The sequence below is a fragment of the Thamnophis sirtalis genome, unplaced genomic scaffold (genome assembly GCF_051295495.1).
Source record: "Thamnophis sirtalis isolate CommonGarterSnake01/CBP01778 unplaced genomic scaffold, rThaSir2_p1.2 scaffold_5, whole genome shotgun sequence".
Classification (NCBI taxonomy): Eukaryota; Metazoa; Chordata; class Lepidosauria; order Squamata; family Natricidae; genus Thamnophis; species Thamnophis sirtalis.
This window is the reverse complement of record NW_028261385.1, coordinates 34,352,140-34,379,354: the sequence shown is the minus strand read 5'-3', so window position 1 is coordinate 34,379,354 and position 27,215 is coordinate 34,352,140. Positions and strand designations below refer to the sequence as shown.

General features: G+C 36.7%; 1 protein-coding gene across 1 annotated transcript in view; it reads right to left on the bottom strand.

Moving 5' to 3' along the window:
* The window catches only part of AP3B1 (adaptor related protein complex 3 subunit beta 1), a 144,668-nt gene that overhangs the window by 74,649 nt on the left and 42,804 nt on the right, over positions 1-27,215 (bottom strand). The window contains exons 8-15 of the mRNA XM_087715613.1: positions 24,572-24,727; positions 21,378-21,475; positions 20,410-20,464; positions 20,244-20,315; positions 17,296-17,358; positions 15,333-15,465; positions 14,036-14,145; positions 2,019-2,195 (exon numbers count right to left, since the gene is read on the bottom strand). Coding sequence (XP_087571739.1) covers positions 2,019-2,195; positions 14,036-14,145; positions 15,333-15,465; positions 17,296-17,358; positions 20,244-20,315; positions 20,410-20,464; positions 21,378-21,475; positions 24,572-24,727 — 864 coding nt within the window. The remainder of the gene's footprint in view (positions 1-2,018; positions 2,196-14,035; positions 14,146-15,332; positions 15,466-17,295; positions 17,359-20,243; positions 20,316-20,409; positions 20,465-21,377; positions 21,476-24,571; positions 24,728-27,215) is intronic.

The window sequence follows — 27,215 nt, the reverse complement described above, 5'->3', positions numbered from 1 at the left end:
ATACAATTATTACAAGGGTTTATAAGTAACTGCCTCTTGACAATTTTATTCAACACACAGGTGATAAGGCCAGAAAGAAAGATCTTGCAAATAATTAAGAAATTATCTCCCTATAAATGTTCCCATCCTGTGCAGGGGAAAATATGATGCTAGTTAGGACAAATGAAATAAAGAAGAAACATCCTCCTGTCTAATTACCTTGAAAAGGACTTGAGAAATAATAAATTCTGTCAGTTCAGCCATAAAAAATTTAGAAGGCTAAGGAATGCTGATAAAGCTGGGAGACGATATTAGGATTAGGATATTTCAATGGACCACTATTTTTGTAATTCCACTCCATCACCTCAGAGAAATTATATCTGACCTTATTATTACATACAATACTATTATTTCCAATCTTATTCTATCAACTACCCTGTTTCCCCAAAAATAAGCCCTTCCCGAAAATATTGCAACACAGCAGCAGCCATGAGGTGACCACGCTCGTCACCTTCTGCACTCAAAAATAATAAGACCTCCCCGAAAATAAGGCCAAGTACTCAGGAAATTTGGTATGTATACTAATTTGCATACATCGAGATACTGGAATGGTGTTTCAGCTGTCTCTGGTACTATCATAAACTATCTGTGCTTCAACAGAAATTGTGTGATTTTTTTTTAAAAAAGAAGCCTTCAAAAAATGTGTATGAGAGGCTTCTCCTACAACTTGGTGTCAGCAATGGAATATCTAGAAAAACAGAGGTGGTGCCAAGCAGTTCTGTACCAAGCATCATGCATTCTTCCACTAAGGTATAAATTGGCCATATGTATGGTTCCCTGCTTAACCAAGGTTTGAACTTTGTCAATGTCCTCATTGTATGTGCATACATGAAACTGTCATGGAACTCTGACACTGGATCCAAGAAATGCTGAGCGGACTCTATTTTGTGTCTAAAGCAGGACAAGTTCTAGGTGCAAGCCCCCCACAACCCCTCTCAGGCTGGGAATGTCCATACTTTAGGGCCCCAGGCATTGTTTAGGCTAGGGATGTGGCTATGGGAATTCTAACTGAGCTCATGAAAGTTGTTTGTAGCTCTTGGGCCAATAAGTAGCATACCTAGGCAAAATCTCTTGGGGAGATGCAGACAGGAGTCCCAGTGAGGTGTGAAGAACCTTTGATCACATAGTTACAGTAAATCTACTTCTTCTAAATTTCATTGCATTGTTTTCATTATTCATTTATGTGCAAAGGAGAAAAACAAATTCTGGGAGTTGAAGTCCACAAGTCTAAAAAAAATGCTGCCTCACCAGCCATAAATCTCATCGCATGTCACTGCCCAAGGCAGGGGTGGGTTCTGGCTTCATACACTATCATAGCTGAGTAAGTCTGGTATTTTCTATTAGAACAGCTAGGGCCCAATTTTGCTAGTAATGAGTAGGTACATTTTTAGTACTGCAAACTAAACTGGTCCTTTGTCCAGAACTTGCCAGAAACCAGTGCAAATCACTCTCTTTTTCTGATTTCTTCCTTTCTGAAAACCTGTCCAACAGCAGAAGTAAAAGGGAACACACACACCCTTTTTTTGGTTCCTTCTTGAATCCTTGAGTATATACTGGGTCCTCTGACTGTTGTTCATTCCAACGTTCTAAACCAGAATATTAGATATGAACCATCATCAATGTTACTGACACAAGTGAAGGGTTTTTGATTATTTGGTAATGTTTGGCATTTAAGTAGAAATTTATCCAATGCCTTGAAACATTTGCAGAAATTTGTCTCAGCAAGGATTCAGTTTTGAACTTATGGATTTCAGTTTTAAAATACACTTATGAAGGTAGGCCTCAAGACAAAGTTGCTTTAGATTATATGTTTCTGAATATTAAAGTGGTGACTGTGGGCTTTAATTTTATGATTTCCAAAGTGGATACATTTTATAAATGGCTGTTCCATTCATTCAAAGTTTTATTCAGTCAGATTTAATGAACTATTTACATAGTTATGTTTGTGATTTCACACATCAATGGTATTTTAATCTTACCTGTTTTGAGTTGGTTAAATACAATTTTGCGCCAAGATTTAAAATTTGCAGTTTTACAAGATCATCTTCCACAGTGAAGCTCTTAGCCATTTTTCTTAGAACATCAGGGGCTATTTTCGGAACTCGTTCACAATATTCTCCAGTAAGCCAAAGAATGCTGGCTCTTGCAACAGGAACCTTAAGCAATAAATCAATTAAAATAACAATTTATAACCTTATTAAATGCCTTTTTGAAATTGCTTCTCTAATGGTACACTAGTAACAACTTAAAGATAACTTAACAGAGACTCTCCACATATTTTAACCTTTGAATTTACCAAATGATTATTTACTGCTAGCTGTGATTTTTCCTAAGGAGCTTTCCAAGCAGTTAGAGATTAAGTAATTGAAATTGCTGGTGAGATTAGTCATTTAGCTTAAAACAGGCTTCTATACCACTTTAGAAGAAAATAGTTCCAATAGCCACATTAAAACAACTTTCTTTAAATGATGGATCAGAAAATGTTTTGCAATAATTTCATTGGGGTCCTGGAAATGCACATTTCCATTGTTTCTTAAAGTGATGGGAGTGAAAAAAATGTTAATTCCAAAGAAGAAGCCAAGTTAAGCAAAGTCCCTATTTTTACTATATTCTTAACCATTTGGACTAAGTCAATTTAAACAGCATACACATTTAGATACTGCTATCTGCACATAACTTAATCTTACTGCCCTTTGTATGTTTTGGACTTGTTTCAGGAAAGCCAAAAGGAGGCTTTCTTGAAGGGTATTAAGCTTATAATACCCCATTAAAAGGAACACTGAGGACCATGCTGCTTTCCTGCGAATTGTCACCTAGCAGACCATGGGTACACAAAACTACTGAAATACAGGCACTTCTAATAGAATGGGACGTGGTTGTAGAAGATTGAACGTAACTATAAGGCTGTGTAGGACTACAATCTAGAAAGATTAAACAGTGATACTCCCTGGCCAGCAGTTCTAATAGGATCTAGGATAACTTGCCACAGGCGATTTTTCATGGCCAACTCAGTGCAGGACAACTTGCTGTGGCCAACTCTCCATGGGACAATTCAATGTTGCTAGGACTCCACGCTCTGGCTCATCTCAGCCTTGAAGACTTCTAACTTGAGAAAATCCAAAACTAAAGCAAGACAAGGTCCATTGCAATTTACTTTTCCCTCACTTGAGTTATCCTGCATTGAATTTTTCATGGCGATTTGTCTGAGGCAAGTTGTCCTGTGGCAAGTTGGCTGCAGTGAGTCAGCTGGAGCAGATTGGCATGGCGAGTTGTCCAATTCCGGTTCTGATACCTATCTGTTTTAAGAGTAAGGGCAAGATAGAGAATACTTTGTTTTCCTACTATGGAAAAAATATATTATTTGTCTATGTCATTTATGCAAGGGGAAGGATGACAATGATAACTTTGGAAGAATATTTAAAATTTTCTAAGTAAAGGAAGACACAGGATTTCATGTAACAACTTTTCATATACTACCTAAGGAATCTGGTAGAAGGAAAGGTCCAAGGTGGCTACACTCTTCTAGAATAAGTTGTGTTTCCTCCTTTTATCTTTTTTTTTCATAAAAGGAGAAAAATAACCTAATTGGCCATTTGGGTGCTCTAAAAGTAACAGAAGCACTTTCCCCACTACCAAAACGGTAGAGATGTCAGGCAGAGACCTCAATTGGAAAAATATACTGCATAGGTATACAATTGTTCAACCACTGAAACAATATTGCAGGATCAACATACATGATTTTAGACAAATAACAATAGCTAGGAATTTATCAAGAGCCATTCCTGATTTAAGGAGATACTAACAGATATGATGTCTACATCAAAATATGCTCTGATCATCTTTTTCTCTCTGAATCTATTTTACTACACATATCAAGACACCAACTCATCTATAAAGTTGCAAGTAATCTACCTACATTTTTAGAGTAATAGAAAACTAAAGTTGCTAATCAAGTTCAGTGCTTTATAATTCCTTCCAAACCAATTCATGATTATCTTATTTATTCATTTATTCAACTTTATTTTTATAAATAATTCAAGGCAGCAAACATATTCTTTTATCCTATTTTCCCTACAACCACCACCTTGTGAGATGGGTCAGCTGAGAGTGCCTGGCCCAAAATCATCCAGCCAGCTTTTGAGTCTAAGACAAAACTACTACTCTGATTTCTTGCCTGATTTCTAGCTTGGTACCTTAACCACTATAGACCAATGTCTATGGAGTCATCCAGGGCATGATTATCCCAAAGTTGACTTTTTCAAAAGTCAACTGGACTTTCTTTGTTTTTCCTTGAAGATATTCTGTTTTTCATCCAAGAAGCTTCTTCAGTTCTAACTGAATGGTAGAGAATGGAAGGGTATATATCCTTGCAATCATCTGGTCAACACAACATACACATGCACACTTTAAATCCTAGAATATATTATGGCAGAAGCTTGGCCACCCCAAGGATAAAACACCCTCACACAAACTGAGCAATGTGATATATGCAGTACAATGCAATGATACATGTACAGATCTGTACCTTGGAGAAACAAAACAACTACTTCACAAACACATGGCACAACACAGGAAAACAAACCCATCAAGACAAGATTCAGCAGTCCATCTGCATTCTGGAGACAGAACTACTTGTTTGGAAAAGGAGTCAAAGAGGTCATCTACAATAAATTGAATAGCCCTCTCTCAATAGAGGGGGAGGCATATAATAACTATTTCCTGTTAACAACACAGTCCTTTCAGCAGTTCCAAGAAGGTTCCACACCCATTTGCATTATTCAGGTGACCTTGGAGGTCTAGATAAACCTCCAAGTGGCCTCAATGATTCTCAGAGAAAGTACTAATGACCAGATGAAAGCAAGGAATATAAATCCTTCCATTCTCCACCATTCAGTCAGAACTGAAGAAGCTTCTTGGATGAGAAGTAAAATGTCTTCAAGAAAAATGAAGAAAATCCAGTTGCCTTTTGAAAAAACATCTTTGGTACTATAGACCAATTTTAGTCTGCCTGTTCTAAATTTCCCAAAATTACTGTGAACATTACTTAAGTGGAGTTAAAAACAGTACTCTCTGAAAAGAAATTCTGAAAATATATCTTACTGTTAACTAGATCAAGGGTTCCTAACTACCAGGCCGGAACCTATTTGGAACTGGACCATGTGAGCAGTAGGAGAACGTGTGTGCATGCGCAGCTCCACTCACATGAGCAGCAGAAGAGCACATGCACAAAGCTCCACTCATGTGAGTGGCGTACGCTTGGGCGTGAATGTCAATTCGTGTGAGCAGCATGCACTTGTGAACGAATGTTGATTCGCTCTCACAAATGGAGCTGTGCACATGCACGTGCATGCCTACCACTTGCAAGGAGCAATCTTCCCACACACCAGGCCACCAAAGGTTGTGAACCACTGAGCTAGATGTATTGTGGGATTTCATTTCATTATGTTTATCTCTCTTAAAGTTGGAACTGGACATTCTTTGGAAAGTATTCCTATGTTGGATTAAATTGGAAGTACCATCAGTTCCTTGTGAGCGGAAGACTAAAAAACAGAAATCACCTCCTGTTAATGTAGATTAAGCAACTGTCAAGCAAAGAATGAAAACAAATTCACAAAATACAGACTGAACTGGGAAGTCTTAATATTCTTTTAGCTTTTTCAACTGCATTCTGATTTATTTTATGAGAAATTAGCATTGTAGAATGGAGGAACAGAGGGATATTCTTTGCACATTATTACAATATGTTAATTGTATATCTACTTTAAGTCAGAATCAAGGAATTAGGTTGTTTTGGGGTGCTAGAGAACAAGACCCCAACAAAACCTAACAAAACTATTTTGTTCAATCATCTGAAAGTCTACAGAATATCAGAACTCTATTGCACATGAGTATATATTTTGCAGAGCCAGCACAGCAAGTAAGTGAATTTTGTTCCGTTTTGATGAAACCTATTATTTAGGTTTTTCTTTTGTAGACAAAAAGGAAGGGTATTGCTGTTGTACTTGCTGTAGTTTCTCTGATAGTTTATCCCCTTATCTCCTTATATTTGAAAGATATCACTGGAATCCGCTCAGTCATAATGATTATGGGGACTATAAATCAGACAAACCTAACTAAAATAAAGGAACCTTACAGCAAGTATTTTGCTACCAATACAACCTTGTATTGCTACCAATACAACCTTTGGGATGACAGATGACATATTGGGCTAAGCCAAAATATAGATATCTCTAGTTCTAGACTCTGGATGAAGAAGCATGAAAGATACTGTGTAAGGGATGAGGGTGTCAAGATAAAGACTAGTGCTGGTTAGACCAGAGTTATAAAATCAGCCTCTTATGAGAACCAGAGTTAAGACAAAGTCACTTTAAGTTTCTATACTTTCTTACTTTCCCAGGCTTAATTTATGTTTTGTTAACTGCCATATTCCTTCTACAATGTCATCTATGTGATTCTGTATATGCTGATATATGACTTTTTTGTTGGCAATAAAACAACTTACGTAGCAGTATCCAGTCTTTTAAGAATAGAGATTTATATTTCAGCCTGATCTGAAATTTGAGCCATATTGGGGTACCTATCTCAGAAAATGGAGCAGCTTTCTTTTTTGCCCTTGGTTTCAACAAAAACCCTAAGTATGGATTTATAAAACATCTGACAACTGATGTCTTATTACAGGTATTCCTTGAGTTACAGCAGTTCAATTAACAACTGTTCAAAATTGTGACACCCCCCCCCCAAAAAAAAGTATTTACGACTCGGTCCCAAAGTTACATATGTTATACCATCGCAATCATTCACTCTTACGACCAAGCGCAGAGACAATGCAACATGGCTCCTGCCTATTTTCCCCCCTATCCCCATCCCGGATTTCACTTGCCCCCTCCCATTTCCCTTTGTTTTTTTTTTTACTTTTCAAAGATCTCCAGAGCTCTAGAAGAGCCTGACCCATGTGGCAGAAAAGCCGGAGTCTTTTATTCAGATGCTGACAATGTGAGATCTAAGGAAACAGCTTGGCCAGCACCTGAATAAAAGACTTCGGTTTTTCTGCCATGAGGCCAGTGACCCTGCAGGCTTCATTTGGGCCCAACCTGGTTGGCGCCAGAGCAGTCTCCTGCTTGCTGCTGATTGGCTAATTTGAATGAGCAGCTTCAGGGATTGGGGCATGAAGGCAGTGGCAGTAGCCAATCAATGTGGAGCTTGCAGTTCAGCCCAATGTGACAAAGGAAACTGGAGCTTGCAGTTCAGCCCAATGAGAGAAAGGAAACATTGGGAAGAAACTATGGGAGGCTCAAGGGACTGTAATCGAGCATAAGGTATCTCAGTGACTCAGAGGATACCTTGGTGGCCTGTTCCAGCACTAGGCCCTGCATGGCCTTCCTGCCAGCCATGCTGAAGGGGGTGGGGCATCAAAGCAGGTGAAGACTTGTCTGTATTTCCTTAGGGTTGTATAGATACACTCTACACAACAATCTATAAGTGATCTATAATAGATTATCTAATATAAAAATATTCTTAATGTCAAAGGGGTACATAATATATTACATTTATTGATTTAAAGACAGTTTTTGACTCAATTCACCAAAACAGGTCTGGGAAAAGTTTATCACATCCTGTAATGGAATGTATGAATGACCTTGGGAAAAGAGAAGAGGAGATGCTCCCTAGGAAATAAGCAGACAAGAAAGGCAGGAGGCTGCAGTTGCTTAATAGATAAAGAAACTTAGCAAAGACCCTCCATAATAGATCAAATAATTAAAAGCGGAAGCAGGAGGTCTCTGCTTTCAATTGGCAATTCTGTTAATGTAGCCTTACAATAAAGTGAATTAGTTCATCTTATTGTGTATCCTGTCTGATTTACCGTTATCTTTTGTCAGCTTCTACTTGAAACTTCACAAAAGCAGTCAAATGTGTATTTACTTGACAGTTTATTTAATCATGATGTTGATCATTTTTTGCCTCCTTTGTTGTTTTAGTTATAGATGTTGATGGTTTTTACATTGACATGAATAAATGATGAAAAAAATGACCAGTCAAACTGGAACAGGCATCAGAGTTTAATTCACTGAATACTATGTGTAGCCCCAAAAAACTAAGTGCTGGATTTCCAATATTGAAGGGCAAGTGATTATGAGCAAATACACATAAAAATAAAATCCTTGCAGCCTTGTTCATATGCATGATGTGACTTATTCAACTTCAGTCATACTATGGAAAATAATACTAAACTGAAAAGGCCCTTGATATATATCAGGAAAAGGTTTCTTTTCAAATCTATATGAACTCCTCCCTTGCCCTGAATACAGCATTGCTTGAACAAACAAAGAAAATAATAATTTTCATATAGTCTTTGAATCCTGGCTGTTACTCATTAATACATTCAAATGTATAGTGAGACAAAAAGGAGCCATAACTCATCTACTGTTTCGGTTCACTAATCTCATTTTTCTCAATATCCTGCCCTATCCACAGGGATATCAACTCTGAAAATATTCCTAATATGATTTACAAAAAAAATGGGTAGAATTTGTTTAACTATGGTCAGCAAATGCCACTTTAAATCAAAGCTTACATGCTATTCTCAAGCAAAGTGATTCAATAACTTTTCACTAGTGAAAAGTTATTGAGCAGAAAACTAATTACGAAAGAAGAATAAGCTTACTTTTATGAATTCCCTTGATTCACAAGTACCATGTATACATAATACTGTTAGGCGTATTGTCTCATTTGACATTACTGGACATAGTAGAATATAGGTTTTACTAGATTATTAGATAATCTATAAATAGTCCTTTTAAGAATATAAGAAAATATTACAGTTATTGGAGCAATGTTATATTTTACTGTGGACGATTTGCCAAAATACAAGCCAGAGACTTTTAGGCAACTCAGTTAAATGAAAGAATTTGAATTTATGAGCAATAGGGAGTTTAATTAAACAGGATGTTGCAATCCACTTATACATGTGTAAAAGAAAAAATCCTGTAACTATTTGAGAAGCATAAGAAATTTTATTTTCAAGAAACTGCATCTACTTTGACACTGCCAAAAACTGCAATATCCTCATAATAAGTAGATATAGGGTGCATACAAGTGAATATTTATTATAGCTTTTGGCCAATCAACAAAATGTAACATATCCTATAGCTGAAGTGTGATACTTACTTGTATATAAAATTAGCTGAACATAGTCATTTTGATTATATAGAAATGATAGCTTATAATTTTAATAGCAGTATAAAAGTACTTAGTAACCTGTAATACTTATACACAGTAAACTTTTTCTGATGTCTTTATGACATCAAGCACCAGAATCTACTACCTCAGGATCAAGGAATCTGCTCTCCCTTCACATTTAACATTTATTTTCCCTTGAATAATAAAGGGTCATATCTATCTTCACTTACTTTTGCCAAACTTATAATTTCCTTCACAAAGGCCTATTTAAATGCGCTTCCCTCACCCATCCTGGAGAACAGATTTTCAAAGCAACAATCTTTTAGTGGTAGAATGGCAAGGCAATAACTGCCCATGCTGCTATTAAATTCCTTCTAACTTTCCTGAAAAGGCTCTGATGTTTCCTTGAATACAAGGAAATGAGATTCTCGTTTCTATTTTTTTTTAATTGTTAAAATGTTTTTATTTTCCATTTTTCATTTTCATACAGTCACATATATACTGTGCATAACCGGGGCCATACAACATTAAACAATAATCACAGCAGTTCCTCTTGTCAGCAATACCCCCAGAAATATAAATAAAATAAAACTCAAACTCAAATAGAAACCCAATATACCTCTTCCGCTCTCCATACACCTCTTTCTTCCGCCCCCCTCCAACTTACTATCTTCCCTCCATCATTCCCCTCTACCCTACTTTCCCTCCTCCTCTACCACTTCTCTCTCCCAGTCCACTCCCTCCCTTCCTTCTCACCCTCCCTCCCATCCTCTCTACCCCTCTTCCTTCTATCCCACTCCTCCTCCCCTCGGTGTATTTCTACTATATGTCAATGTATTCAGCTTGTCCTATTTTTACGGAGAAATTAAAGAGAAACAGTATACATGTGAAATCGCATTACCTTGAAATCTAACTCATAGTATATGTCCCCCTCTCCCCTACCCTCCCCCCGTTTCTATTTTTTTATGGGTGTTCAAAAAGATGGGTGTTCAAATACTAACAGTGCATCAAAATCTATCTTATTTGAACTTTTATAAGAAAAAATTAGGCTTTACAATCTGTTTTCTGTATTGAAGTTTTGTATTGCCAAATAATCTTGCTTGTTGATATTTGTAAGAGCTATTTCTCTTCACATGGACAATAAAAAGGAACTTGGAAACCATTTTAGTTCTTTTGAGGCCTATATCTGTTGTTATACAAGTTATATGCCACAATTTCCAAATCACCAGCAAACATGGGGACGTTCTACAATAAAAAATACTTTGGTCCACTGTTTCTTTTTAATTGATGGTCAATATGTGACTCCTTGCAGTCTCCTATTGAGATGGTGTCAGTGAAACTCAAGAGGCAAATTGGCTAAATTTAGAAACATGCTTTTGAATTTGGGGTGTTTAATGCATTCTATTCTATCCTTACAATTTCCTGAAAAGCTACAAAAATGAGCCAAAAATGTGTAAGACGTGTCCCAAGAAGACTGGAGTATGAATTCTGCCCCACCCATCTTGAAAGTCATCATAATAACACTTATATTCACAGAGTCATTAAATCTGTGCTACTCTGTGCTCAAAAGCTCTAATCTCACAGTGATTCTCTTACCTAATCAGGAATATCAGAGTCTGTCACTCTAGAAAGTTACCACTGCCATTTGTCATCATAACTCTGTTACTATATTCATTTATTTTAATAGCAATCCATTATAAACAAATATTTTGCAATATTTACATGTGTATCTTATTGTCATATGGATAAAACATCCATAAATAAAGATTTACCGATACAGAAAGCGACTAAGGAGATGCACTGAGGAATTGTTAGACAAGGGAAGTTTTAAATGCTTTAGTCCATTTACCAAATTAAATATGATAAGACCGATGTCATTAGTACATAGTGACAACAGGGTTATTTCTAATGTTCCAAAAGTTACACTACATTAAGACCTTACTCCCAAAGTATCATTGAAATTGGCTCAAGAATTACATTTGCAAAGTTACAAGAAATATTTCATAATATTATTAAGCAGTCTTTTGAAAGGCTCCCTGTGTATATTACACATATGAATATACAACAATGAATCTGTTCTATTGTAAGAAAACAGTTTAACATGTACATTAAATGTTGGCTAAACAGCCCCAATTGGAATTAAAAAAACTTGGGGGGGGGGGAGAATAACAAGAACAAGAAAAAAGAAGAACAAGAAATCTGTTGCTCATATCTGTGAGCAGAAGTATCCTTTGGCCAGAACTCTTCTCTGCAATGTCAAATAATCTATCCATCTAATCTTAAAGGTCAGGATGCATTGTTGCTCCCCTTGTCTATATCATCCTTAAATAATTCACACACAGTTATAAAGATAGGAAGTTAACTGATCCTTTCCCTGGCTTTTCCTGAATTATATGTAAGGACCCTAAATGTATAAGAATAGAGAAAATAATTCATTCAGTACACGTTTCTGTTTTGTATTATTCTTGAAGATGAAACAAGATTGTAAGATATACTGTGTTATTTTATATACCACACTGCATAGACAAATAGTTATGGCTATTTTTCAAACCTGTGGATTATATACAGTGGCTTTACCAATGAAGGAAATTTAAGTTCTAAATCAGGAATAAACATGATGTAATGTTTATCACATAAAGCCTAATATACTTCCCTTCACATAATTTATGAGAAATTATGATGACATAGAATCTCATATAAAAACAGCTACATGAGTATATTTTACTATCCTTTGTATTACAGCATGAAAGTTTTAAGAACAATTTTTATAAAGCATGGTATTTGCATTACTATAAAACATAATCAATACAAAGCATATGCTAATTTGCCTGAAACTTTGAAATATATATCATAATCAAAATAATCACGACTATAGCAAAACATTTATGGACAGATGTAACTGTGAGTTAAGTTTACACTAAAATAAACCTATCCGCTTATACCTTAGTGTGATAAAATTGCATCTCATGGGAGAAATCAAACCATATTGGGAGTCCTCCTGGACCCACAGCTGACTTTAGAACACCATTTGTCGGCTGTGACCAGGGGGGCATTTGCCCAGGTTCGCCTGGTGCACCTATTGCGTCCCTACCTAAAGCGGGAGGCCCTCGCATCAGTCACTGGATTACTGCAATGCGCTCTACATGGGGCAGCCCTTGAAGAGCATTCGGAGACTTCAGCTTGTGAAGAATGCAGCCGTGCGAGCGATTGTGGGTGTACCCCGGTACACCCACGTCACACCTATCCTCCGCGAGCTGCACTGGCTGCCTATTCGGATACGCTTCAAGGTGCTAGTCGTCACTTATAAAGCCCTTCATGGTATTGGACCTGGGTACTTGAGAGACCGCCTGCTGCCAATTACCTCCAACAGACCTATTAGATCCCACAGATTAGGCCTCCTCCGAATTCCATCTACTGGCCAATGCCGATTGGCTACCACCCAGAGGAGGGCCTTCTCTGTGGCTGCTCCGGCCCTCTGGAACGAGCTCCCCATGGAGATTCGGACCCTCACCACCCTTCAGGCTTTCTGCAAAGCCCTTAAAACCTGGCTGTTCCGACAGGCCTGGGGCTGACGAGTTCCCCCCTCTGCTCGAATTGTGCGATTGTTGAGTGTTTTTAAATTGTTGTAGTTGTTTGTCCATTGTTTTTCCTCCTGTTTGTATTCCCCCCCCTTACTTTGGTTTGTGAGCCGCCCTGAGTCCCTCTGGGAATAGGGCGGCATAGAAATGCAATAAATCAAATCAAATCAAATCATATTTTGTCTCATCACACTAGTGATTTTTTCCCAGATCCAAATTCCTCAGAAAAAAAATTACCATATGTTCATACATATGTATATAATATAGTTCAGATATAAGATATATTAAAGACTATATACAATATACTTCTCATTCTATTAGAAAATGTAGATTAGAGGTCAAGATAATAGATCATTAAGTAATAGCTCAAAGGTCAAAATGTAGTAGATCTTAAGACCATATAGGCTAATTCAGGAGATTTAGTGTTGATGTTATTTATGAAGGTAAGATAAAAGATAGAAGATAAAAGAAATGTGCAATGCTTTGAATTTGATGTGGAAGAAGTGCTACAGAATCTACAAGAATGAAAATACAATATTTATCAGCAACTTATTAAAGCAGCTGCATCGCTATATTACATTAGGAACTCATTAGCCAAAGTGACACTGCTCTTCCTAACAGGTCATCAAGAATATTTAGGCACACTCACACATTTTTCTTCTATAACAACTTCTTCACATGGGAAAGGTTCATCCTGGATGAACCTTTAGGATGATATGGTTTCTGTATCTGTCTGATCCTAGAAATATACATGTGGCTGAAATGAGATGCAGATAGTGTTGGGTTGTATTCCAAGCACTTTTTCCTAATCAAATCTGAAGCATTAGGAGATAAATATTAATACAGATGTTTTGCAATATTAATAATGCTTAATTTGCAGGTTAAAACTTTTGAGCAATTCATAAACTTACAGATGTATGGCATCATAAATATTGAAACATGTGTTTTGTTTTAAAAAGTATTAATACAATCCCTGTGTACAATTTTTGTATTTCAAATTAACAAATGTAGTTGGAGAAAAAAGATCTTATATCTTCCATATATTGTGTGCATGTGTGTGTGTTCATGTGTATATTTTAACGTATATACTGATTTTTCCCATTTACTGTAAAAGGTACATGGAATATGCACACTGAATCCAACAAATTATAATTATAACTATAACAAATGAAATTAAGAAAAACTTTGGTTAAAAAAAGTCTAAACATCATAGTATAATCATGTAAATACTCAATACTTACAGTTACACTGTCAAGGAGCCTGGCCATGTGTTTAATTATCTCACCATGGTGTGCTGGTTGTGTTTGCAGCAGCTTTTTAATTACTACTATGCTTTCTGCTACTACTATTTCTGGTAAAATAAAAGAATAAAATACATTTTTAAAAGATATGTGTCACAGTCAAAGAATTAGAAAATAGCTATTTATTTCCAAAATAAATTGCGACAAAATAGAATATCTTTTCATGAAATGAAGTGGCATGGATTGGACTAGGTTATTTTTATATATTTGTACTTTATTTTTACACTGTAATTGTAAAATCAATTGGAGGCAGGTGTGCCATAATCAAATAAATAATCAATAAAATTGTGAGACTGGTTCAAAGTAAAAAGCATGTAAATAGGTTGGTATGTAAGTAAATAAATAAATTTAATAGAGACAGGAGATGGGAAAGATACTTAAGCACACCCACAATTTTCATTTTTCTTCTATTAACTACTTCTCCAAATGGAAAAGGTTCATCCTAGATTCTAAGTACATTTGTGCAATGGAATTTTAGGAAGAGAGCAGCAGATGGATATAATTATTGATGTCTATTAATTCTATTTTACAAATCTCCCCTTCCTGAGACTTTTTGACTCAGCAAATATTGCTATTCACAAGATATTGCTGGAATCTGTAACTTTAATATAATAATAAAGTAATGCAAATATGAAGCTATATTTTGAAACACATACTTGTCTCTGTAATATAGGGAATAGCAAAATAACGTACTTCAGCAACTGAAAAGACTGATTATATTTTAATAGTCAAAGTGGTATAATTGCACAAAAAAGCATCAGTAATAATTTGGACACCCAATGAGACTATCAATGTACTTCATATCTCTAATTTTTTCTGATCTATATATTAAGAAAGAAAATGAATTATGAACTCTGCATATTTAGTAATGGCTAAATAAAGCACAGTTTGACGTGCTTCTTTAATAACTCACAAAAAGCTCACATTTCTCTGCTTATAGCACCCTCTGTAGTACAGTTACTTTAATGCAACAGTGAAAAATGAGTTTATCTTCTATACGAAAGCCTGGAGCCTTCTAGATCTTAGTACATCAATGTTAATCTTTGCAAAAAAAAAAAAAATCAGAATCATTTTGAAGTTCCTGAAATAGGTGCAATGCTACTATTTGTCCTATACTCATGTTGTTTAAGGGAAATGACATTTCTACGTAGTCCTCTAATAAGGGTCTACTATAGAATGTTACTAGAAAATAAAAGTGTTTATTCATTCAGAAGACAAAATAGAATAATTAACTTACCATCCCTATTGGACAGCAAACATACCAAGCCATTTAGGCAGGTGTCAGTCACTTCTGAGATGTTGGTTGCACATCTGCCAATTGCCTGGATTGTAGCTGCAGCAAATTGCTTATCTTGGCTTTTCACATATGTCTGAAGAAAACAAGAAATTCATTATCTTATCAGTTTAAGAGAGCCATACCTCCAAATCTACCTTTGGTGCTTAGTAACAGTTGTAGGGATAGAAGATGTGCTAGCTGTAGTTATCCAAAACATATCAGAAGGAATCAGTCTATTTTCATGTACAATAGTAATGCAGGATAACTCAATATACAGGGCGGGGCATAACCTTTTCCTAGGGGGTCACAGCAACACTTGTAATAACAACACAAATAATTCATACACCATTCGAAAGCCCATCAAAAACTGAGTTTATTGACACGATTTAATAGTCAGTATGACCACCATTAGCCCTTCGAACAGCATTCAAACGAGGTGGATAAGAACACAACAAATCTTCAAACAGTTCCGTTCGATTTTCCAGATTTTTCAACACAGTTTCCAAATTCATTCTCAAAGTTTCAACCGAATATCGATTTTGACCTTGCTCCTGAATCATCAGAGCTTCCACTTCATCCTTAATTATGGCCCCAATGTTCTCTGCCGGATTGAGATCTGGCGAATTTCCCGGCCAGACGTCATTGCCCCAAAATTCGACATTGTTTTCCTTTAACAATTGCTGAGTCGCATTTGCACGCATGCAAGGAGCTTTGTCATGAAGAAAGACAGCCTCACCAACCACCAAGACATTGTCTGGATCACTGAGAAATGGAATGACATTCTCCAATAAAATTTTCTCACGGAAATAACTGCCATCCCAGGATTCCCCTTTATCCTTCAAAACCCAATGCAGTTTCTTGGCTGTGAAAATGATGCAAGTCGGATTGCGAACGATTTGTCGATATCGTTCATGTTTGGCGATGTCGTCGACGTCTTTAGCCCAAATTCGATCGTTCTGGAAATTCGGTTTTCGAATGGCATAAACGAAGAATTCGTCAGATGGCGCCAAATGAAGAAAATCTTCCTCGGTCCATTCAGACAACCAATCGCACAACCAAAGCCGATCTTGAACGTGTGTTTGAGTTTTCAATGGTTTGCAAATGACGTGGAATGGCTTCAAACCTTCTCGTTCTCGATATCGGCCGATTGTCCTTTGATCAACTCGTTTTCCACGAGTTTGAAGGATTTCTTGGGCCACTTTTCGGTTTCCTTTTCGTTGTTTGCGACTGCCAGTTGCAATGATGGCTTTGCTTTCTTGGGACAGTTGCAGAGGACGCCCTTCTCCAAATTTTGTGAAACATTCTTGGGCTGTTTTGTTCCAATTATCAGTAACCCAATCCGGATGACGTTTCAATTTGTTTGCAATCCATTTTCGATTGATAAACGTCGCTCCAGCATCGCGAGCCTCTCGAAAGGCAATGCATTTTATTCTGTCAATGATCCTTTGTTCTTCCGAATCGAATTTTCCAGCCATTCTTAAAGCAAATTTAACATTTAATAGCTCATTCAATTCAGTTTTTTATGGGCTTTAAAATGAGGTGTCGCGGAAGTTGTAAACTGCTGTCGATCTTGCTGTGACCCCCTAGGAAAAGGTTATGCCCCGCCCTGTAAGTATTAGTCTGAGCACAAAAATAGCTTGGTTCATATGTTGTTTCAGAAACATTTCAATCTATTAAATTAGCATAGCCTAAGGAAAGCCAAAGAAAAAAATACTTTGAAGGAATATAAATTATGGATACATTTCTATATATGGTCACTAACAGCCACTATTGTTACTCCAAATGCTTTAATCCAAAAGTATCACAATCTTCCTTACCTACAACATTAGGAGTATTAAACAAGTTTGTAAGGAAAGAAGGACATGAAATTAGTTTAAATCTGAGCATCAGATATGTTAAATAAAAATATAAACAATAAACGAACCTGAAATTCTCTGAGAAGAGTTGATATATTGGCTTCATTTGCTAGGTTAGTTAAAATTTCAAGCTACAAAACAAGGTAAAATGTTACAGTAAGAGAGATATACTGCAATTATTTTCCATTTCTTATAAACCATTGAAAACTGTAAATTTAAGATAGTCTTGACAAATTAAAAATGGGAAGATATAAGCTACAACTTTATACCTATTAATAGAATATTTTTCCAGAATTGAAGAAACTATATTAAAAACAATATAATTTCTAACTATGCATCGTACAATACTTTGCCCTGAAGAAACTCCTAGCTGAACTCATGCTAGGCATGGTGAAGCTTTTAGTTCGGTTATGAAACTAATTCCTAGTTTAGAATAGAAAAATAATAAAATTCTTTATTGGCCAAGTATGATTGGACACACAAGGAATTTGTCTCCAGGGCATAAGCTCACCATGTATATATAAACAGCAAGTCATAAATCATAGTTACAATAAATTTTATTTATAAAAAGGTATAAAAAATATTTCTGGTCTTCCAGAAATATTTTTATAAACATTTATATAAACATTTATTGAAAATAAAAGGTGGCTGAAACCCAGTGCTTTGACCATGTGTCTACCTACCAAAACAAATGCAAAAGTTAAACTGGGTTAATATTTAATCCAGGAAGACTACAAAAAACCAAGAATCCAATAGTAGCATCCAAGCACTAAAATTACTGTGGCTCTTTCCTTCTAGATTTTCAGAAAAATTTAGAAAACTTTCATTTGTGAAGATCTTACAAATTGATCTGGAGTACAAATAGATCTGTACTCAACTCTCCCATTTCTCCACTATATTGAGGGGAACACCCCAAGTGATGATACCACTATCTTGCTAGTGACTCAGCTGTTTCATCCATGCATTCTGATCATCCTTGATGTGTTGCACTGAAGGTTATTAGGAATAGGATACTTCTTCCATCTCTTTTGATCAAGTAAATCCTTAGTTATTGATCTTGTGAGTCACTTGAGTTAGTATGTTGCCCTGAGGCTAGGTTGGGAAATATTTGTAGAGACAGATAAACTACCCATATCTCCAACCAATAAGTATAATGAGAAGCTTTCTGTCCAAAGCATTTTCTCTGCATTACTGCTCAAGAACATTTGTTCCTTGCTCAGCAGAGTTCCAACTCATCACTAACACTAATAATTAGACTTTCTAAATCATCCCCCTGGAAAAAAGTGAAACCTCAATTTAATAATCTGCTATTTTAGGTAGAACACATCAAAACTCCATTCCTGCGATAATGGGGGTGTTTGTTGTTTCTGAAGTCTGCATACACTGTAGCCATTTCTGCATGTGTACTAACATTTTCCTTTTATACATTTACAAGTCATCTTTCTCCCAACCCAGAAAAAGGGAGGTGGTTGAGCTCTCTAGTGCTACCTGTTTTCTTCTTGAATGCAGAACAGAGAAAGGTCTTGAATGAAGTTGTTCCTTTGCATAACTTTAGTGTATATACCATCTCCTCCATGCTGTTTTCCTAACATGATTTTTCATTAATCATCTCTTCCTGGCAGGACGTCAGGTTCTGCTTTCAGTGTCCTATTCTCCCTCTTACCCTGTTCTGCAGAATCCACTTGGAGTGAGTCATTTGGGTAGCTTCTCAGTATGTTCTTCTTGAGGATTGATGAAAGACTAAATGAAAGAGTCTTGAACTGATACTTATTTTGGTAATAAAATATCTCATGCATGTTCAATTAAAAGTTGAATGGAAATTTAGACATAGCAATAGCAGTAGACTTATATACCGCTTCATAGGGCTTTCAGCCCTCTCTAAGTGGTTTACAGAGTCAGCATATCGGCCCCAACAATCTGGGTCCTCATTTTACCCACCTCGGAAGGATGGAAGGCTGAGTCAACCCTGAGCCGGTGGGATTTGAACCGCTGAACTGCTGATCTAGCAGTAGCTTGCAGTGCTGCATTTAACCACTGCGCCACCTTGGCTCACCTTGGACATATGTCTGTAACAGATCTCTTGTGGCCCAGCAGGATCCGTTTGAGCTGCTGATGGACTCGGATAGCGAGGAACTCTATGAGTCTGCTATGGAAGATGTGGAGGACCCTGGGCAGGGTTCAGACTCAGAGCAGGGACCAGAGAGGCTGGTTGGCCACCAGGAGGCGCCTGAGGCATGGAGCAGTGGGGAGGATTCAAGGCAGTTTGTTCCTGATGCCAGGCAAAGGTAGGTGGAGAAACGGAAGCAGCAGCTGCGGAGGCAGACTCATAAGAGATAATCAAGCCCAGGTGGTTGTGGTTTGGCCCCTCCCAAGAGCCGAGGTGGTGCAGTGGTTAAATGCAGCACTGCAGGCTACTTCAGCTGACTGCAGTTCTGCAGTTCGGCTGTTCAAATCTCACCGGCTCAGGGTTGACTCAGCCTTCTATCCTTCCGAGGTGGGTAAAATGAGGACCCGTATTGTTGTTGGGGGCAATATGCTGACTCTGTAAACCGCTTAGAGAGGGCTGAAACCCCTATGAAGTGGTATATAAGTCTAACTGCTATTGCTATTGCTATAAGAGAGTATGTAAGTGAGAAATTGGAAAGGGTCCTTTTGCAGGACACACCTGTTCGTAACAGTCTTGAGGAACTCTTATCTGGTCTGTTTTGTATTTCCATTCTGTTTGGTTTGGGTTGCTGGCAACCCTTCTTGCATGAGAGTGTTGTCTGGGCTTTCAGCCAACGGAATTGTAATTCCTGTGATTAAAGAGTGGCAAATAGCCAAACCTGTGTCTGCGTTACTCACAGGCCGGAGTGGAGGTCAGAGTTCAGATCTATGGAAAACTACATATCTAGGATAAATTGCTTGTGCTGTAAATCTCAGTAACTAGATTCATATATAAGAAATGTAATTATTTTTAAAGAATAACTATAGGGTTAGCATATAATTATTATCAAAATACTTATAACAAGCATACCTTTAATGTCTTGATCATAGTTGGATCAGTTGACCTAACATAGAAACTCTTCAAGTAAGGCTCAAACAGCCCCTGGATGGAAAAAAGTAAAACAAGAAATCAATGTCAAATATTATAAGAATATCAAAATGAAGTATTTTGAACGTATAAAGCCAAAATGTCAAACCTTGCGCTGGATCGACATTGTTGCTATATTCTGAAGAACAATATACTGTACTTCCCTAAAAATGAATGGAATATAATTAATGTCTTGCTTAATTATTTCTCTATGAGAACTATGTAATGAAAAAATCAATTGAATATAAACTGCTAAGACTATGTTTTTATATAGAAAGATTAGTAAGTTACTTACTCAAATCAAATTTAAAGATTATCTTGTTTGATTTCATTTTAATATGCACCAGTAATGTGGAAAATATAAGGGTTGACAAGAAATAGCATTTTGCAATCTAGAAGAGTTTAGAGAAATCTTGTGGTCCATTATTATTCTTTATTCCACAAAAGGAGAACACAATATTGTTCAGTTACTTTTTTGGTTTGGTAGAACAGAATTCCCCAAACTTTTCGGCTTTGTGGGCTGACGGGGCAGGGTGGGACGGGGGGGGGGGAGGGAGGAAGGGATGGTTCAGCATAAGTACTGTCCAACTCCATTTGTGGGAGTGGCAGGCACATGCGCCCGCTATGTCCATGGCATAGTTCCGAAAGGTTTAAGGCCAAGTAGAGGTTTGGGGTTAGGGATCCCATGGCAGAATGTATGAACCAACCCCACAAAAGAAACTAATATAACTCTAATGAATATCTTTCTAGATCATGCTAAGCCAAAAATTTAATATATATATTACAGCTCAGTTTTGTTTCATATGAATTAGATATGTAGTTGTAACAATCTCTTAGACTCAAGCAAATTTATACTTAATGGGCTGCTATTATATTATTATTATCTATATTAGTTCCTCTAAAAGTTTGGTAAAATTGTTCATTCAGAATATATTAGTACTCAAATATTGTATATGTTTACTTTATCTCCTTATAACTGATAGCTACTGCATATCTGGTCTAACATTTGAAAATTATATATACTCCACAACTGGGATGATCAATAGCAGCTAACAAAAATAAATAAATTTGATTTACCTGTTACTCCCCAGTAAACGCACTAGGGACTTAGCAACTATACCAGCTTCGGAGTTGGGTGCCACATGCCAATAAAGTTGTGCAACTGCCATCACCACCTTTAAAAAAATAGCCATTATTTGCTAGTGATCAGATTCATCTATAGCATATGTTAATTCCCTTGGTATCTTGAAAGAACATTTGTTATTTTTCTTTTAAAAACTATGTTCGATTTGTTAGATTAATTAATCCTTAGCATCTAATTCACCAACTACAACTGTGACTGGCTTACATAAGATTGAAACAAAAATACAGAAAATAACAGAGAACTAAAAAAAAAAACAGAAAACAATACAATTGAGGCTGATCACAGTCATAACTTCAATTGTTATTGGATTTGACTCATCCAATATTGAGACCCAGTGCCAGGGGGAAGAGATTTCAGGACCATCAGGATTGGGGCTGAGTGTTGGGGGATATGCTATTCCATAGGACAGGCATTACAACACAGATACCTCCTGGTACTATCAAATGGCATTGTTTCACAGAGACCTGAAGCATGCCCAAGTTGTTGAACCATATTGGGTGGGCAAAAACATTGAGAAGGAAGTCCCAAAAATAACCAGTCTCAGGTACCATGAAGGATTTTACAGGTGATAACCAGCATTTAAATTATTCAGATTATATTTACAGATAGGAAAAAATATTTCCAAAAGTTTATTTTATTTATATAATTCCAGTATTTTGCAAGAAAAATAATCTCTCCTCAAGGGCTACTTGCGCCATTAAAGCAAAGTTTACAATACAACAATTAATGAAAACTCATGGGGATACTCATTCCCCACATTCATCAAACAGATTTACAAGTAGTCCTCAAGTTTTGAAGGTCTGACAGTCTGGAATTATGTGTTGTAAAGAGTGCTTTATGGCTTATAAAGCATTTCTGGTCATCACCAACATTGTACAACCACCCTCATGTTCATTGATTTCAGTGCCTGGCAATCTGTTTGTATTTACAACCGGTTCCCAATTGTCATATGAACATGTGATCATCATTTGCAATTTGCTATGCTGACTTCTCCAAAAGTCAATGGGGAAGGCAGCAGGAAAGGGTTGCCTCTCGTCTCAGGGGTCTGGCTGAAAGAGCCGCCTTCCTTGGAAGGCTGAAGGATTTCGGGTCCATTTCTGAACCATGCCAAAGAAGTTTCCTTCTATGCATGGAAGGGAGCTTAATTACTTCATCAGGTAGCTCTTCAGACAGCCCCTGAGGGAGATAAGTATAAGTATATAAGTATAATCTATATTGTCATTGTACTGAAATACAATGAAATTGGTTAAAGATAAAGATGAAATCTAAACAGAGGGCAATGAGTCAGCATGGTAAGGACCATGGGTGCCTCAGGCGGGTTGATAACTACACAGGAGACCTGGTACAGGCTATGTACAAGTGTCTCTCCACTCAGTACTTGGATTTTGGAAAGAAAGATTTTCCGCTCCTGAGTGGAGCTTCTCAGGATCTCCCCTATCACCTGAGACAAACAATGTATTTCTTACTTGGGACTCCATCCACTTAACAATCCACCTAATCACTTAACAAGAACCGGGAGTGGTTGGATTGTGGTTGTTGAGTGAAGCAATCAAATGGGCAATCACATGATGTCTTGTTTAACAACCATTTCACTCAACAACCAAGATCCAATTGTGATCATAAATTGAGGACCAAGAGTACAGAAAAAAAATAAGATCCTTAAGATATCCTCTCTTTGGTTACTAGATACTGAAATTTAAAATAGGAATCTTCGGGTTCCAATAAACAAATTAGCTGACATTATAAGGATGAGATAAATCCAGAGATTATGTGCTTTTAAATAGTTATTACATTTCTTTTAAAAAAAGGCTTTAAGTAATAAACTATTGTTTCATGCTAACAAAAATGTTTGTACAGTTCATGCTGCTGCAATGTTTTATAGCTCCTAATGTCAATTCCTCAAAAGAAAGTATATGGCTGGACTAGATGAGCATTCAATGTCAAACCCAACAAACATGAAAAGAAATGTACCACATTTATCATTTAAAAAAATCTCAATCCAAATGAATTTTGAAGGAAAAAACTCTTATTCAAGAAAAAGTTACAGCAGACACAGTATTTGTAGCATATGATGTTCCACACCTACAATATTTTCATGAAAACACATCAGGGCTGAGAATTTATAATAAAATATATTTATACCATCATCTTAGCTTCTTAGCTTCAGTGTGTATTCTTTTATTTGTCCACCACAAGAAACATTCTGTCTATTCAATGTTGTATATACATTTATATATAATACCCTTCCCATCAATTAGGCACAATATTCATGATCCCAGTGATGGATTTGCTTTAAAAACTTAGTAAAACAGCAAAGTAGAAAAACAGACGAATCCTAAAAAGAAGCCCATTTATAATAAAGTGACAGCTCCTCTATTCAATGTCATAAATAGATTGATTTTTAAACACCATAGGTTCACAACATTATTGTATTCCCTTAGGGATGTCTCAAAATTGAATAGCAAATCTGATTTGTTTAATTTGTAAATTTGTTTCTGCCTATCCTGAGAGGACTAATTAAAAGCAAAAATTATTATGTCAGTGTACAAAAACTGTATATGCTTAATACATCTTGCCCAATACTGACAAGAAAAAAAATTCAACAGGTTTGCTTTAAGAAAATCCACCAAAAAAGAAAGAAAGAAAAAAATCCTTCAAACATTTTTTCCATTGTTAGGGCAACTGCATAGAGGAGATTCTGAATTGGGCTTTGTAAAAAACTAACATATTGTATAGATCCTTTTTATTAGTTGTTAAGCCTGCATATCAGAACTGTGGAAGTGAATTTCTATAATCCAATAACTCTCCCAGAGTTCTCCAAACAGTTCACAAAAACCAAAGAGCTGAACGGTCCAAAACAGAATATGGCTTAGGAAGCATCATCTCAAAGAATCAACTAGGCCCATATTTGCAGCAGGAGTGTTTTTAGCTGATTTGCAGAAATTCCACCTCACTACAGAATGGATCATGCTGGTCACTTACTCAGCAAGGACTCATTAGAAGTTCAAGCTAACCACTAAGAAAAAAGTAAAGTGAAGACAACTTCTACCAACCCTACTACACATGCTTAACTTTAAATCCAACCATTTGGCTAAATGAAAAAAAAAGTGAATTAAAATAGTCATACAGCAGCATTCCGGCTTTGTAATAAAGGCTTTGTATTTCTTATCAACAATCTGTGGTCTGGATCCATAGAATAGGGCTTGTTCACTTCTGGATCTTTATCCTGCTGCTCATCAGATTCATAGAAATTCTTTTCACTGTATTCTTCCAGAGCACCATCCTATAAAGGGAAATAAGACTCATTATTTTACTTTTAATTTTTAAGTATAACATCCAAATTATAAATATGGTATACCTTCAGGGGTGAAATGCTACCTGTTCTGACTGGTTTGCTAGAACCGGTAGCAAAAAATGCTAAAGTTCGCCTGAACCAGTACTAAAAAAAAAAAAAACTTTAAAAAGTGGAAAAAACTCAACTATGCCGTGTGATGGTCTGAACCTTTTTTCCCACTTTTTAAAGCAATTTTTACTATCAGTTCCGGCGAATAGGTAGTAAAAAATGCTTTAAAGTGTGTGTGTGGGGGGAAGTTCCAACAATTGTGCAGCATAGCTGATTGTCATGGAACCTTTCTCTCCCACTTTTTAAAGCATTTTTAAAAAATGCTTTAAAAAGTGGAGAAAAGTTAGCTAAGCTACACCTACCCAGTCACATGACACCACCACCACCAAGCCACGCCCACAGAACCGGCGGCAAAAATTTTAGATTTCACTACTGTATACCTTCTAAATTTTTCCAACATAGTGATTTCAAATCATAGTTTAAATACATCAAGGGATTTTTTTCCAATTTAAAAGAAAGAGGATATATTTGTTCTTTGGACCTTTGACATTTAATTGGAAAAATGTCTAGTACCTGGTATGTTTATAAATGAGTATTAGCCCCCCTCCAATCATAGCATAAATTCTAATTAATAGGAGATATAGTGTGAAAAGGCAATTTAAATAATATAATAAATATGATGGGTATTTTTATTTGTTCTTTTAAACATCCTAATTAGAACATGTTCCAAGATGGAAATTTCTTGAATCCAACTTGTATTCCATGAAGAAAAGAATTGTTCTCTGTTATTTGTAGGTATATGGCATTACAAAAAATAAACCTACTTATTTACCTACCAATCTCTAAGTAGATTGTATATGATAGATAGATAGATAGATAGATAGATAGATAGATAGATAGATAGATAGATAGATAGATAGATAGATAGATAGATAGATAGATAGATAGGCAGGCAGGCAGGCAGGCAGGCAGGCAGGCAGGCAGGCAGGCAGGCAGGCAGGCAGGCAGGCAGGCAGGCAGGCAGGCAGGCAGGCAGGCAGGCAGGCAGGCAGGCAGGCAGGCAGGCAGGCAGGCAGGCAGACAGACAGACAGACAGACAGACAGACAGATCGAGCTGAAAGGTACCTTGTAGGTCATCTAGTCCAATCCCCCCCAGACCCCACACCATTTCTGACAGATAGCAGTACAGCCTCTTCTTGAAAGCTTCGTGATGAAGCTCCCACAACTTATGAAGGCAACCTGTTCCATTGGTTGATTGTTCTCAATGTCCGAAAATTTCTCCTTATTTCCAGGTTGAATCTCCCCTTGTTCCATTTCCATCCATTATTCCTTGTCTGGCCTTCAGGTGCTTTGGAAAATAGCTTGACCTCCTCCTCCCTGTGGCAGCCCCTCAAATATTGGAACACTGCTATCATGTCTAATAGTTAATGAAGTCTTTCACCATTTCCAACTATAATCTGTGGTGATCACAACTATAAACCATTATTTCAGATATGGACATATCATACTTCATTTTTCAATCCTTTCCTAATGACCATGATCATGGAATTTGCTTTATAGCTACCACATACTGAGTCAATATCTTCACTGAGCTTTCTTGTATGATCCTAAGAACCTTGTTCTGATTAGTGGGTTATGAATTTGAAGCTTCCTCAATTGCTATCAAATCTCTGAGGGCTGCTGAATTAAGGTGCTTATGTTGCTTCAGTTATTTTCACGATTTTTCATTTATTCATTTGAAGCTGCTAGACAAGATCCGAAAAGTAAAGTTACAGCAGTTCCAAATGGAATGTGTTCCTGTTTGGGGTGAAACCAAATGAAATAAGAAAACCTAGAGTAGTTTTTTAACTCATGCATCTGAGGACAGATATCTTAAAACATTTTCTTGATCTAGACTAAGTCAATATAACTGTGAGGTTACTGTAGCCAAAGGGAATATTAGGAAGCTTACAGATCAGCTTTAAGAAAACATCACCTCTTATTTGTCTAATCACCTTCTTCCATGAATCTTGGAAATAGGTCTGCAAGGTTGAGATGGTAGTTTATAAGGAAGTTTCATGCTGAGCCAATATGTGTAGAATTCTTATAAAGAAGCTAGACAGTCATTTGCCGATTAAGTAGGAAGATAGAGAGGGCAGGAAAAGAGCAGGAAGACAAGGGTGGGGGGGAGAGAAGAGATCTGGATGACTATCAGTCAGTCAAAGAATCATAGGATGGAAGGGACTCAAAATAGGAATTCTCACAGACTATCCCAGCTAAATGGTTGATAGCCTTTATTTGAAAACTTCCAGTATTGGAGTATCCTGTACAGAGTAAGGAAGATGATCTTGATGGAAACAAGCATGCAAAATCATTATCTAGGCAAAGGGTAAACATTTTTAAGTCCTGAGAAACAAAGTAATATTCTGTTTAACCTGTCTTTCCTTTC